Source organism: Nerophis lumbriciformis, linkage group LG09, assembly GCF_033978685.3.
Source record: "Nerophis lumbriciformis linkage group LG09, RoL_Nlum_v2.1, whole genome shotgun sequence".
NCBI classification, from domain to species: Eukaryota; Metazoa; Chordata; class Actinopteri; order Syngnathiformes; family Syngnathidae; genus Nerophis; species Nerophis lumbriciformis.
Genome location: NC_084556.2, coordinates 43,153,311 through 43,169,649, shown reverse-complemented (window position 1 = coordinate 43,169,649; position 16,339 = coordinate 43,153,311). Strand labels below are relative to the sequence as shown.

Sequence of the window (16,339 nt, the reverse complement as noted above, 5' to 3'; positions counted from 1 at the left end):
GGTTGAAAAATTTGGAAATCTTGAAGTTTGGAAAAATGGCCAATTCATTTTGGTGAATGTCCCGGAAAAGCGAGAATTCTGGGAAATTTGGGACTTTTTTGAATTGGTCGATGGAAAGCCCGCGATTGTTGATAGTTTGAAGTTAGAACGGCTTGAATCGGATGAAAACTGTGGAAGGTAGAGCATGCCAAAATCTGGAGAAGAAGAATAATAATAAATAGATTAATTTTGGTGTAGAAAAACATATGTGTGATTGCTTTCACACAATTATTATATAGGGCCTATAGAAATGCATAATCATTGTATGAGACCTTCCATTTTTCCATCCATTTTCTACCGCTTATTCCCTTTGGGGTCGCGGGGGGCGCTGGAGCCTATCTCAGCTACAATCGGGCGGAAGGCGGGGTACACCCTGGACAAGTCGCCACCTCATCGCAGGGCCAACACAGATAGACAGACAACATTCACACTCACATTCACACACTAGTGCCAATTTAGTGTTGCCAATCAACCTATCCCCAGGTGCATGTCTTTGGAGGTGGGAGGAAGCCGGAGTACCCGGAGGGAACCCACGCAGTCACGGGGAGGACATGCAAACTCCACACAGAAAGATCTCGAGCCTGGGATTGAACCCAAGACTACTCAGGACCTTCGTATTGTGAGGCAGATGCACTAACCCCTCCACCACCGTGCTGCCCTGTATGAGACCTGTGGCTTCCTATTTCTGTCCTGCCACCTTGCTCTCTCTCTCTCTCTCTCTCTCTCTCTCTCTCTCTCTCTTTCTCTCTCTCTCTCTCTCTCTCTTTCTCTCTCTCTCTCTCTCTCTCTCTCTCAGCTGAGTGCTTCCAGCTGGGAAACGCTGAGTGACCACCTTGTAACCCCCTGCTATCAATGCGGTTTGTAAGCGAACCTTTCCTTGCTGTAAGGTCTGCCCAGCTTCCCTTGCCGAGCCAAGATAATTGTTGTTTGTGTTTTTCATGGTGTGTAATCCTTTTTTGACACCTCCCCTTTATCCGCTTACTGCCTTGTTTTCCTGACCTCAGGAGCAAGTGAACTGTTTGTATCTGTGACAATCAGCTCACGTTAGCTCAGAGAGCAGATGTTGCTAAGCTGCAGCAGTGCTTCTCTGATGTGTTCTCCCCTCGGCCAGGGCGCACAAACCTCATCCAGCATCATATTGAGACTAGCCCGGGTGTTACGGTGGGGTCTCGGCCCTATAGGCTCCCCGAACACAAACGCAAAGTAGTTCGGGAGGAATTAAAATCCATGCTGGAATTGGGGGTAATAGAAGAATCCCACAGTGCGTGGTGCAGCCCCATTGTTCTGGTAGGGAAGACGGATGGGTCAGTGCGGTTCTGTGTGGATTACCGCAAAGTGAACAAAATATCACGTTTTGACGCGTACCCAATGCCTCGGGTCGACCAGCTCCTGGATCGGCTGGGCGCTGCTCGTTTTTTCACGACACTGGATTTAACCAAGGGCTACTGGCAGATTCCCTTGTCACCAGAGTCCAGGGAAAACACGGCCTTTTCCACTCCGAAAAGTTTGTACCAATTTGTGACACTTCCGTTTGGCTTGTTCGGTACACCCGCCACGTTCCAGCGCCTCATGGACCGGGTACTGCGACCCCACCCCAATGATGTCATCATCCAGAGTAGCGGCTGGGATGAACACATGCGGCGGGTGGGAGCAGTGCTCGAGTCCCTGAGACAGGCAGGGCTCACCGCCAACCCGGCGAAGTGTGCAGTTGGCCGGAGGGAAGTACAGTATCTGGGGTACCACTTGGGAGTAGGGCAGGGCCGGACGGACGGCGTCCCGGCCTGAGTCTGACGGTGGAGGTATGTGGAGGTATGTGGTGGGCGTGGCCTGCGGACCTGGAGCAAAGCGGGATGTGCCAGGACCGGCTTCGAGATTAGCGACAGGTGCGTAGATGACACAGCTGAGAGTGTTTGTCTGATCACCTGTCGCTCTGTTAAAGGCAGCAGTCGAGAAGGAGAAGGGGTTGTTGATGGTGGAGAGCGAAGCCGATCGCGAGCGAAGCCGAGAGCGAGACACGACACTGGAGAAAAAACATTTGTGTGCTCACTTGAGAAAAAGACAGCTGCTGAAAAGCACCCAAAAGACTTTGCACGTTTTATTGTAAAATAAAACCCTTTTGTAAACCTGAAAGAGCTTGGTATGTTGATAATTGGTGGTGCGACGAACCCGGAGGAGCAAGACCTCCACACACATGTATTATTACTGTTTGTTTTATTTATTTTAAATTGTTAGTAACCCAAAGAAACAGTGTAAACTTTCTTGTCATCGTATTATGCAGCATTTAACAAAACCACAGTGAACTACATTTTTATAGCGCTTTTTCTAGTGACTCAGAATGCTTTACATAGTGAAACGCAATATCCAAGTTACATTTACATACCAGTGTAGTGGCACTGGGAGCAGGTGGGTAAAGTGTCTTGCCCAAATTTGTCGGAAGGGGGGATTGAACCACGCCGCCCCACAGTGTATACTATACGTTACAGCACGCCACACATAAAACACCTTCTTCTCTCTTGGACTCTAATGAGCAGGCAAACATCACTGGCCCCTATAGCCCAACCCCTAAATCATAGCTCATAAATATACACAATACTCCGTCCCTATAGTATATTTAAAAAAAACTGAAAAATCCAAATAAAAGTGTACACATATGGGGGAAAACATGTCAACAATAAAAGTCTAAGAAATGCTTTGTTTACGTTTTGGTTATGTTGACAAACAACGTATGTTTTGGGTGCGTTGACATACATTAAGAGTCTTCCACTGTACTACAATTAGTTATTCAAAAATAGTCTTGGACAAGTTCAAATTGTGTCCAAGAGACAGACTGCAGTAATACACAGCATAAAAAGTGTAAATATATTAAATAATATTAATATAGTATTAAATATGATGGAAGATGTTCACTTACCTCAGGACACTTATCTATTTTCTGCTCTGTAGTTATGATGTAGTTGGTCATGACAACGAAGGAAAAATCTCCCTACAGTTAGCAATTCAAATACAAATTGTCGTTATTATGTCACAAGAGATACATCAGACGGTTGTTATGGTGACAACTCTTTGACTTCTCCCTGTAGAAATCTAATCTGCTGTGTGTGACAGCGTAGCCTCAGGTTTCCATGGGAACTAATAGGTGTTAGATATGCTGTATATACGTCTAGTGTCGCAACTGTCTATTTTGCTATTTATGGTTCATTTAACTTACAAAAAGTTCAAACAAGACTATCACAGAGTTTTTATTTCCCTCCAGCAATTAACAGGAACATTTTCATTAAAGAAAATATAGCTGACTGTAGTCTTTTTCTTTTGATCAAATGTCTGCTCGCTTCTTTATAGGGGGTATACAGCTAGAAGAAGGATGCCTTGGTGTAAACCAATTTCTGCTGGTCTCGTCGCACATGTTGTCACTATTGCATCTGGCATGGAGTCGAGCCAACAAACAAAATTGCATGGTAAACTTTAAACTTTGTCACCATCAGGTCGCCAAACAGGGCAAATGGTTTTGATGTTTTTGGATCGACTCAGCATACAATGTTCATCTATTCTGACAGTCTAATTTGAGGACTGAGGATAGTGACCCACATCATCTGTGATCCAAACAATAATGTGCACACAAACATAAATTAATTCGTTGTTGGTCTCCATTATTATCACCAACCTGCGATGGGAAGACATAGTCAGCCACATCCCACACTCTCTGAACTCCAGACACGTTGGTGTAGCCCACGCCTTTCATTTTGGTATAGACAGAGCTGACGCCTGTGTCTGTAGACTGGTAGCCTTTCTCGTAGATGAACTCCCACCTGAACAGGATGCAAGACACAAGGGGTCAGGCCTGCCATCATGTCAAGCTACGCACCAAGCCTACAAGCAGGTACATGTACTTGTGGACTACTAGCTCACCTACCTGCACCTTGCAAACATTTGATTAATTGTTGTTACATCATGTCTTCTACATTGAATGTGTATCAAATAGAAATATTAAACTTGAACACCTAATAGATTTCTAAAACAACTTTTTTGTGGCATGGAAGGAATGAAAGTTGCATGTCAACAAACAATAAATTACAAGTCAAGTTTTACCGTATAGCAGGCTTGACCCCAGTATGCAAAGTGCATGTAAAAATATATTGTAATTGGCAAAACAGATAGCTAGACAATAAAAGGAGGTGACAATGACCCAGCGCTGGATAATGAACTCTCCTGATTGGCGATCAGGGACAGGTAAGGAAACAATCGCTGAAGTTTTCAATCAACAAAGAAACAGGAAGTCAAACAATGAAAACTAAGAATGCTGGAAAGGAAATAGAACCAAAACACAAGAAAAACTAAATGAGTCCCAATCTATCATGAGGGATCATAGCATCAATAATTGTGGAGATGGACATTTTTTGTTAAATATCATGAGTTACTATGGCTTCTACTGTGAGCTCCTCCTGTCTATTAGGGAAACTCATTTTGGCCGATTGTATTCACAATTTGTCCTTTTGGTCACTACCCAAAGCTTGTGGCCATAATTGAGGGTTGCTATGTAGATCGACCGGTAAATCAAGAGCTGAATCTCTCTGTTTACCATCACAGTCAGATACAGCGATCGCAACACTGCACACTACACTGGGATCTTTGTGTCGACCTGACACTCCAGCCTTCCTTCACTTGTGAACAACGTACCAAAAGATACATCAATCAATCAATCAATGTTTATTTATATAGCCCTAAGTCACAAGTGTTGCACAAGGCACAATGACATCCTCGGTACAGAGCCCACATAAGGGCAAGGAAAAACTCACCCCAGTGGGACATCAATGTGAATGACTATGAGAAACCTTGGAGAGGACCGCATATGTGGGTAACCCCCCCACCCCCCCTCTAGCGGAGACCGAAAGCAATGGATGTCGATTGGGTCTGACATCGTATTGTGAAAGTCCAGTCCATAGTGGATCTAACATATTAGTGAAAGTCCAGTCCATAGTGGGGCCAGCAGGAAACCATCCCGAGCGGAGACGGATCAGCAGCGCAGAGATGTCCCCAACCGATGCACAGGCGAGCGGTCCACCCCGGGTCCCGACTCTGGACAGCCAGCACTTCATCCATGGCCACCGGACCTGTGTGTCTCCCCCTCCACAAGAGAGAGGGGGCAGAGGAGAAAAGAAAAGAAACGGCAGACCAACTGGTCTAAAAAGGGGGTCTAATTAAAGGCTAAAGTATACAAATGAGTTTTAAGATGGGACTTAAATGCTTCTACTGAGGTAGCATCTCTAACTGTTACCGGGAGGGCATCCATAGTACTGGAGCCCGAATAGAAAACGCTCTATAACCCGCAGACTTTCTTTGGGCTCTGGGAATCACTAATAAGCCGGAGTGCTTTGAACGCAGATTTCTTGCCGGACATATAGTACAATACAATCGGCAAGATAGGCTGGAGCTAGACCGTGTAGTATTTTATACGTAAGTAGTAAAACCTTAAAGTCACATCTTAAGTGCACATGAAGCCAGTGCAGGTGAGCCAGTATAGGCGTAATATGATCAAACGTTCTTGTTCTTGTCAAAGGTCTAGCAGCCGCATTTTGTACCAACTGTAATCTTTTAATGCTAGACATAGGGAGACCCGAAAATAATACGTTACAGTAATCGAGACGAGACGTAACGAACGCATGAATAATGATCTCAGTGTCGCTGGTGGACAAAATGGAACACATTTTAGCAATATTACGGAGATGAAAGAAGGCCGTTTTCGTAACACTTTTAATGTGTGACTCAAATGAGAGAGTTGGGTCGAAGATAGTAACCAGATTCTTTACAGAGTCGCCCTGTGTAATTGTTTGGTTGTCAAATATTGAGGTGGTATTATTAAATAGGTGTCGTTGTCTAGCAGAACCGATAATCAGCATTTCTGTTTTCTTGGCGTTGAGTTGCAAAAAGTTAGCGGACATCCATTGTTTAATTTCATTAAGACACGCCTCCAGCTGACTACAATTCGGCGTGTTGGTCAGCTTTAGGGGGATGTAGAGTTGGGTGTCATCAGCATAACAGTGAAAGCTAACACCGTATTTGCGTATGATGTCGCCTAGCGGCAGCATGTAGATACTAAAGAGTGCAGGGCCAAGTTCCGAACCCTGGGGTACTCCGCACGTTACCTTAACATAGTACGATGTCACATTGTTATGGGAGACGCACTGCATTCTGTCAGTAAGATAAGAGTTAAACCAAGACAAGGCTAAGTCTGACATACCAATACGTGTTTTGATACGCTCTAATAAAATATTATGATCGACGGTATCAAAAGCAGCGCTAAGATCAAGAAGCAGCAACATAGATGACGCATCAGAATCCGTCGTTAACAATAGATCATTAGTCATTTTTGCGAGGACTGTCTCCGTAGAGTGATTTGGAGGTGGTGACACCCCTGACAAGCACTACATCTATCGTATTACCGTTGTGATGTGTGGGTTAATGTATTATTTGTGTAAGACCACAGCTATCAATTATAGTCTGGAGCGCCACGCACTGAGGGTCCAATGGGGTATTCATATGGATATTAAAGTCCCCCATTATGATTATATTGTCGGCGTGCGTCACTAGATCAGCAACGAACTCTGAGGATTCACTGATAAAGTCCGAATAGGGCCCGGGGGGGTGGTAGTAGATAATAGCCAGGTCGAGAGGCAGCGGTGTGACAGACCTCATAGTAAGTACCTCAAACGATTTATATTTATTATTTAGGTTAGGGGTAAGGTTAAAGTTTTCATTGTAATTAGTGCGTCTCCCCCACCCCTTTTAAGGGGACGGCCAATATGTGCATTCGTATAGTTAGGAGGAGATGCCTCATTTACCGCAAAAAAATCGTCTAGTTTGAGCCAGGTTTCGCTAAGACCAATGACGTTAAGATTGTTGTCTCTAATGACCTCATTAACTAATAACGTTTTGGGAGACAATGATCTTATGTTTAAAAAGCCCATATTATAGGTATTGAGCTGTTTTGACGAGTTTTTGTTGAAATTATCCATAGTAGCAATATTAATAATATTGCGTTTATTATGTGTAGTGCACTTTAAAAAGTTTCGACCATATCTAGGAATTGATATGACGGGAATTTTCAGATTGTTTGCTTGGTGCTGCGATAAACTGAACACATAATAATTTGCCACCTCAGTAGAATGCATGTCTACCTCTGACACAGTCACAACAGAAAAAACATTATGTGAGTTGTGTATTATTCTATGAGAATTGCTATGTGTGCAGGGATTATCCAGCTTGGCGCTGGCTAGTTCTGTTTTAACTGACTCCTCACCCGGACTAGCAGACTCTGTAATTGCCTGTGACCGGGCTTGCTCTAGGTCAGGGGTCGGCAACCTTTACCAGTCAAAGAGCCATTTTGACCAGTTTCGCAAATTATAGATAACAATGGGAGCCGCAAATTTTTTTTGAAATTTTAAATGATTAACACTGCACACAAAGTTTTTTTTTTGCTTTGTGCTATGTATAAACTAGGGGTCTCAGGCACGCTGCCCACACCTTTATATGGAATTTGAAAGCTGGTGCGGCACACGGGTTTTAAATTAATGGCACCTGTCAGCTTCATGCGTGCCGTGATGGTACAGCATATAGCGTCCACTACAACCAGCGTGCCTGATCAGCCACCACGTTATATGGTGTTTTCCGCTTGCTCACGTAGGTGACAGCAAGGCATACTTGGTCAACAACCACACAGGTTACACTGACGGTGGCGGTATAAAAAAACTATGACACTCTTACTAATAATGCGCCACACTGTGAACCCACACCAAACAAGAATGACAAACACATTTCGGGAGAACATCTGCACAGTAACACAACATAAACACAACAGGACAAATACCCAGAATCCCATGCAGCCCTAACTCTTCCGGGATACATTATACAACCCCGCTACCAAACCCCGCCCACCTCAACCGACGCACGGGGGGGGGGGGGTTTGGTGGTAGCAGGGGTGTATAATGAAGCCCGGAAGAGTCAGGGCTGCATGGGATTCTGGGTGTTTGTTCTGTTGTGTTTATGTTGTGTTAAGGTGCAGATGTTCTCCCGAAATGTGTTTGTCATTCTTGTTTGGTTTTGGTTCAAAGTGTGGCGCATTATTAGCAAGAGTGTTAAAGTTGTTTTATATGGTCACCGTCAGTGTAACCTGTGTGGCTGTTGACAAAGTATGCCTTGCTGTCACGTACGTGTGCAAGCAGAAGATGTATATTGTATAACAAGTGTTGAGCTGGCACGCTGTTAATACAGATTGTAGAGAGTGCCAAATGTTGTACCATCATGGCACGCCCTTATTATAGCAGTAAGGGTGAAAATCGGTGAATATTAATTCCGGGAGTTTTCTGCGAGAGGCACTGAAATCCGGAAGTCTCACGGGAAAATTGGGGGGTTCAGCAAGTAAGCTGCTGAGCCGCATCAGAGTGATCAAAGAGCCGCATGCGGCTCCGGAGCCGCGGGTTGCCGACCCCTGCTCTAGGTGAACTCCTACACCTGGGGCAAGACTTCACTTGCAACCAAAAGGGTGCAATCCATCCTTTTCTAACAGCAAACCATGGCCAGATACCTTTTTTTGCGAATCACTACCTTATACGGTTTGAGTGCCCAAGTGATAATAGGAACTATGTTGTCCAAGGTCTCTCACAGAAAATAGGGCCACTGATTCAGAATACCCAATTGAAAAAAAATGAAAGTGACACCGTATGAAATGCTGGGAGAGGGATTTTGCAATCTAGCCCTTGGCAGTGTTGATTTGTTCTCTGCTACTTTGTTATCTACGGAAATACAACATGACCTCGGCTATGGCACCATTGCAATGAAACAGGAGTTTTGAACACTCAAAGACATTGATTGATTGAGACTTTTATTAGTAGATTGCACAGTACAGTACATATTCCGTACAATTGACCACTAAATGGTAACACCCGAATAAGTTTTTCAACTTGTTTTATGTCGGGGTCCACGTTAATCAGTTCATGGACAGATGATTAATTGAAATAAATGATAATGGAATTTTCTGAATAGTCAGTCAATTAAATTTAGTCCAATATTCATCGTCAGTTTGAACAATTTAAGTCGTGTACAGAAAGCGACTTGTACTGTTGTCAAATCCAAACCCTTCCACATTATCATTGTCATGTAAGTTTATACAGTATTTAAGAATCATATCAATAGAATGAGGAAAGCATGGCTGAATGTTCAGACATAGCAGTATAGGTGAGATGTGTTTCTGTGGTGGCGGAAGGAAAAGAGAAAGAAGGCCTCTTGATGTTCGATTACGATTACCGTTCATACTAGTTGAAACATCAAACCTAACATTGGATTGTCGTTTTTGTCTTTTTAAATGTGACATTCAGGGGAATTATTAGAAAATACGTCTAGTTTGCTGAGGTTGCTAGCGATTACCTGCATCGCTCTCTGGCTCCACTCAAGAAGATTACTTTGGGTTAAAACACTTTTTCTATTATTGTTGTATTTTTGGAAAGATTTATGTATAACTAGTGTGTGTGTGTGTGTGTGTGTGTGTGTGTGTGTGTGTGTGTGTGTAATCCCTAAACTGTTAAATGGTGATGCACTGGAATGAAATGTAATGTAAGTAACTGTTTTTGTTTCTATTTTCAAACAGAAATCATGAAATAAGAAGTAAAAATTAAATATGTTCCAAGCCAATCAATGGTTTAATAAAGAGACTGACTTCTACTTCTTTGCAGATGACAGTGTCCACAATGAGTTCTTACTGGCAAGATCGCTATGATAGAGAGAACAAGGTAGATGAAAAAGAAAAGCTTGAAGAAAAGTTCAATTAAACAAGAAAGACGATAAAATGTACAGTTTAAGACATGTAAACAAAAAATATTTCAAAGTTATGACACTTTTCAAACAAAAGAAAAACATTTATTGTCAAAATAAAATAAAAATGATACGTAGAAAACCGTGGACAGCGCAGACCACCGCCAGGCCCATTAGTAAAAAAAAAAAAGTCCTGAATACAGAATGTGATGCGGATCAGCCCCAAAATGATAGTTTCTCTGATTAGCACAAAGACGCCCCACAAACTACTTTTGTTGTGTATTAACAGTCCTAGTTTTGTCCCTGCTGAGTTACCGTCATGCCTCCTGCTCTTGATGTCACTTCCTGTATCATACAGTGTTGTTGTTGACCTGGAGAATAGTAAATGTGAAGCTACAGAGCAACCGACGTTTCCGTGTCCTTATATTATTATTGGTGTAATGCCCAACCATATATATGGGTATATAACAATTGGCGACGAGGTGGTGCGTCCTCACATTGTGTGTTTATTGTTTACCTTGGCCGTCCCTGTGTTTTTTTTGACGAGCATTAACGAGCAACCGCGGGATACAGGCGGGGGTGCTGTCTACTTGCTGGAGAGTGGATGACCAGCATGTTACAGAGCACAGCTCTATTGCAAGAGAAAGGCACGTTTCCATGGTAAAGGACACTTAGAGAAGACAAGAAAAGACATTGACATACATCAAATTTCCGAAGCAGAGGAATATATTGGGGACATTTTTTTTTTTTTTGAACATGGCTGCACTGATTGGACATATTGGACCTTTTGAGGAGGACACAGAACAGTGGAGTTCATACACTGAGAGGTTTGAGTATTTTGTACTGGCTAACAAAATTGAAGATGATGTTTTGGTGCCAACATTTTTGAGTGTTGTAGGAGGTAAAACATTCACCCTATTGCGCAGTCTACTCCAGCCAGGAGACAAATCCTATAGGGAAATAGTGACAATATTGGGGGATCACTACTCTCCTAAGCCACTGCTAATTTCAGAGAGATTCAGATTCCATAAAAGGAACCAAGAGGAGGGTGAATCTGTCTCACAGTTCATAGCTGTATTGAAACGGTTGTCTGAACATTGTGAATTTGGACTTTCACTCAATGACACCATACGTGACAGACTGGTGTGTGGTCTACGCAGTGAGGCCATCCAGAAACGACTGCTTACGGAGGCTGATCTAACCCTGGAAAAGACTGTGCGTATAAGTACATCAATGGAGATGGCTGCCCATGAAGCACAGCAGTTAAGTGCCTCAGTTCAAGTTAATAAATTGTCTTTGGAGCCACAAAACAAGGCGACAGCTGGCAATCCATGCTACCGCTGTGGGAGGCCGGGACATCAGTCATCAGAGTGTTGCTGTAAGGACTTGGACTGTAGAAACTGCGGGAAGAAAAGACACATCGAACGTGCCTGTAAAGCGAAAAAGGCTCAGACGAGCAAACAGCACACTGAGACCAAGAAAAGTGGTTTCCAACGGAACAAGAGAAAACAGGTGAATATGGTGGAACGTGACCAGGATGAGCCAAGCGACTGTGACTCTGATGATGAGATCACAGTACATGTTTTATCTGTCAGGGACAGTGATGATGGATATTGGGTCACACCACTGTTGGAGAACCATCTTATAAGAATGCAAGTAGACACTGGTTCACGCGTATCGATGGTATCAGAAGCTGTTTACAGTGAAGAACTGCAGCACCTTGTGCTACAACCAACCCGACTGAAGTTAAGGACCTACACAGGAGAACCGGTCCCAGTGCTGGGAGTTGTGGATGTGACAGTGGAACACAACGGACAGAAAAAGACTCTTCCACTGTGTATCATTCAAGGCAAATGGCCAGCATTGCTAGGCCGCCGGTGGCTGGAAAAGCTCAGGCTGAATTGGCAGGAAGTGTTCCTAGTTAGGGATGGGGACACAGGGCCACTACAGGAGATTCTAAAGACACATTCCCCCGTTTTTGATGGAGAACTTGGCAGCATGAAAGACATTACAGTTAAGCTGACAGTGAAACCAGGAAGCGTGCCAAAAGCTTTCAAAGCGAGACCTGTTCCATATGCCATAAAACCGAAGGTGGAGGCAGAATTAGCCAGGTTAGTGAAGAGTGGAGTACTGGAACCAGTGAGCACAAGCGAATGGGCAACACCGATTGTTCCAGTCATGAAAAAGGATGGAACTCCACGGATCTGTGGTGACTTTAAAGTCACATTGAACCCTGTCCTACATGCTGAGAAGTATCCCTTGCCCCTTATTGAGGAGCTTTTTGCAGGCCTAGCTGGAGGCCAGAAGTTTAGTAAGATAGATTTATGTCAAGCCTATCTACAAATGCATGTGGATTCAGAGTCACAAGAGTTGTTGACTATAGTGACACACAAAGGCCTGTATAAGTACCGCAGGCTCCCTTTTGGAATTACCTCTGCCCCAGCACTGTTCCAAAGAGCCATGGACCAGATTCTCAGTGGGATACCAGGGGTCCAGTGCTATCTCGATGATCTGCTCATCACGGGACCGGATGAGCAGTCACACTTGAGGAATCTGGACATCACACTGCAAAGATTGGAGGAATATGGCCTGAGAGTTTGGAAGGATAAGTGTGAGTTTTTCCAGCCTTCTCTTGAATACCTGGGGCATGTAATCGACAGCACAGGACTCCACAAGGCACCATCAAAAGTGAAGGCTGTTGTAGAGGCTCCATCTCCGAAGAATGTAAGTCAGCTAAGGTCATTCCTGGGCCTCCTAACATACTATGCAAAGTTTGTGCCTAACCTTGCAAATGCATTGAAGCCTCTGCATGAACTTCTGAACAAAACTAAGAAATGGAAGTGGACGTATAAATGTGAGACAGCTTTCAAGGAAGTGAAGACAGCGCTGTCACAATCTGAGGTCCTCACTCATTTTGACCCCACATTGCCAATTCAGCTGGCATGTGACGCTTCACCTTATGGTGTGGGGGCAGTAGTGTCACACATAATGCCATCGGGCGATGAAAGGCCCATCGCTTTTGCATCAAGGACATTGAGTAAAGCAGAAAGCAATTACGCCCAAATTGAGCGTGAGGCACTATCTATAGTGTTTGGGGTGAAAAGATTTCACCAGTACCTTTATGGCAGAAAATTCCCGCTACTGACTGACCATCGGCCTCTCACCTCCATTTTTGGTTCCCATACTGGCATTCCATTGCTTGCTGCCAGCCGTATGCAACGATGGGCTCTTTTACTGTCTGCCCACCAGTACGACATTAAATATAGGAAGGCAGATCAGCATGGAAATGCTGATGGGCTGTCAAGACTTCCACTGCCGGTCACACACATTGAGCCAAACCAGGCTGAGATATTCTACTTCAAGGAAGCGGCTGCTACCCCAGTGACCTCAGCTCATGTGAAAAGACACACTCGCAATGACCCAATCCTGTCTGAAGTTATGGACATCATTGCTTGCGGCAGAAAAGGAGATATGACCCAAAGCTTAAAGCCATATCTGATGAGGAGAAATGAGCTTTCAGTCCAGTCTGGATGCTTATTGTGGGGCTATCGTGTCATTATTCCTCCACCATTAAGAGCAAAAGTGCTTGATGAGCTTCACTCGGGGCACTGTGGTGTAGTGCGAATGAAAGAAATGGCACGCAGCTATTTCTGGTGGCCAAGCCTGGATGCAGCTATAGAAGAAAAAGCCAAGTCATGCTCTGCCTGCCAGAAACTGAGAAACCTCCCACAGCTGGCTCCCTTGCATCCGTGGGATTGGCCTGAGGAACCATGGCAAAGAGTCCATGTTGATTTTGCTGGACCACTGGAGAACCACATGTTCTTAGTTGTAATTGATGCTCATAGCAAATGGCCTGAGGTCGCTGTCATGAAGAGCACCTCGTCAGAGAGAACCATTGAAGAGTTGAGATCCATTTTCAGTCGTAATGGTCTGCCACAGCAGTTGGTTAGCGACAATGGTCCACAACTGGTGTCAGAAGAATTTAAGGCATTTATGGAGGAGAATGGTATTCAGCACATCAAGTCTGCGCCCTATCATGCGGCTACAAATGGGCTTGCGGAAAGATTTGTACAGGCTCTGAAGAAAGCTCTCAAGTCCTCTCCAAGCACGCAAACCCTTAACAGGCGCCTCAATGCTTTCTTGTTGGCATATCGAAACACCCCTCATGCTACCACTAAGGTGTCCCCTGCCTCAGCGATGTTCAAGAGACAACTCCGCACTCGACTAGATCTCCTGAAACCTCTAAAGACAAGAGAGGTTGTGCACCAGCAACAGAAGGCTCAAGTGGAAAGACGGGCAAATGCAAAATTGCGGAGCTTCATGGTAGGAGACCGGGTTCTTGCTAGGAACTACACCAACGATATAAAGTGGGTGCCTGCGACCATTGTTTCCAAAACAGGTCCTGTCTCATATACTGTAGAAACCAGTGACCATCGCATCTGGAGAAGGCACCTCGACCAACTGCTGCACACTTCTGGGTCTCATGATGACTCACGCCAGCCGACATCTTTTGTTCCGGAGCTGTGTCCTTCCCTGGAGCAGCCTCAAACCCCAGACACGGCTGCTGTTCGAAGTACACCTGGATTTGCTCCTAGCACACCAGAACCTGCACGAGTACCTGCCTCAGGTTTCACTTCACCCAGACCAGAACCCACACCATCTACAGTGACCGAAGTGCCTAGAGGTCGTGTTTACCCTCAACGAGAAAGACGACCCCCAGATAGACTGTCATTGTAGTCTAGGCGCTGACCCGTGTCATTGGGGCAGAATAATCCCCAGGGTTCAGTTTGGGATTGAGGTAGTCCACCCTCATTCTCTAGTTCAGGCAAGTGTTGTATTTGTTTAAAGTTATCGTTGAACAGTTTATATTTCACAAAAGAGACTAACGTGTATTTTGAAGTTGGCTTTGATTTTGTTATTTTATTTTTTGTTAAGGGAACCTTAAAAGTAAAAGGGGAGGGATGTTGTGTATTAACAGTCCTAGTTTTGTCCCTGCTGAGTTACCGTCATGCCTCCTGCTCTTGATGTCACTTCCTGTATCATACAGTGTTGTTGTTGACCTGGAGAATAGTAAATGTGAAGCTACAGAGCAACCGACGTTTCCGTGTCCTTATATTATTATTGGTGTAATGCCCAACCATATATATGGGTATATAACAACTTTCGTTCTTCTTTCCCTTTTATTTCTCTCCGTTGTCAAGTTTGTTGTAACAGAAATACACAAGAAAAAATTAATAAATAAGTCACAGCGTATAATCCAAGTTTTTAGAAATGCTCCTAACTGTGTTCCACCAATCAGTGTTCAAGAGCACGGCCTGCCCCCAAAAAGGTTCCGGGTACCTTCCAAGTCCCACCTAGCAGGCAGGACCTCCGGAAGGTTCCTGAAGTACTAAATCTCCCCTGGGTAGTTTAAAAAGTTAAAGTTAAAGTACCAATGATTGTCACACACACACTAGGTGTGGTGACATTTGTCCTCTACATTTGACCCATCACCCTTGATTACCCCCTAGGAGGTGAGGGGAGCAGTGAGCAGCAGCAGTGGCCGCGCCCAGAAATCATTTTTGGTGATTTAATTCCCAATTCCAACCCTTGATGCTGAGTGCCAAGCAGGGAGGTAATGGGTCCCATTTTTATAGTCGTTGGTATGACTCGGCCAGGGTTTGAACTCACAACCTACTGATCTCAGGGCGGACACTCTAACCACTAGGCCACTGAGTAGGTTTTAGTAGAAGCTGTTATTTTATTTTTTCCACAAAAAAATAAACACTGGTAGCCATTATAATATGTGAATAAGAATAATTTATATTTACCCAAATATTAATATATTGGTAAGAATTATTCTGAAATATTGGTTTTTGCTTTATTGTAAATATTCCCCAAAGTGGTCCCATATCCCCATGCTTTGACAGTGATATCACTGTTTTGAATTTCCCTAACATAAATAACTTTGTAGTTTATAGTGTTTTAATAATACAGATACGATTACACAAAACAAGTAAGAATAAACTGTAGATATGCAAGAGTGTAAATAATATTAGAATAAAAATTAGTACACAATGAAAATGTAAATACAAAATTGTGGTGTGTGTATGTGATGGGACACAAGTAGGGGATTTTATTTTTTTATGTTTCATTGCCATGCATGTCTTAGTGTTTTTATTGCTGTGGATTTTAATTGCATGTTTTTACACTTTAGAATTTGATTGTATTTTTAATTGCATGTTTTTACTCCTTGTGGACTTTGCTGGTATTTTAAGACGTTGCCCCTTTTAGCTTGTTGCCCCTAGCAACCAAGGTGCCCAATTGAACGGCACCTGAAATTAGACGCACCTGTGGAGCATTAGGACTGCACATTTAAAAGGAGAGAACAGGCAAGGATCGAGGGAAGCGACAGGAGGAGAAGGCGACCGGAGAGGATCGACAGGCTTTGCCAAGAGCGACCGGGTCGACGCACGCAGGCTGGGAAGGAACCCCCCGGACTACACAGCAGACCCCGCAG

General features: G+C 44.0%; 1 protein-coding gene across 2 annotated transcripts in view; it reads right to left on the bottom strand.

The window, feature by feature from the left end:
* The window catches only part of p2rx1 (purinergic receptor P2X, ligand-gated ion channel, 1), a 67,871-nt gene that overhangs the window by 38,289 nt on the left and 13,243 nt on the right, over positions 1 to 16,339 (bottom strand). For both annotated transcript variants that reach the window (XM_061963129.2, XM_061963128.2), the window contains exons 2-3: positions 3,701 to 3,845; positions 2,951 to 3,022 (exon numbers count right to left, since the gene is read on the bottom strand). In XM_061963129.2, the coding sequence (XP_061819113.1) occupies positions 2,951 to 3,022; positions 3,701 to 3,845 (217 nt within the window). The remainder of the gene's footprint in view (positions 1 to 2,950; positions 3,023 to 3,700; positions 3,846 to 16,339) is intronic.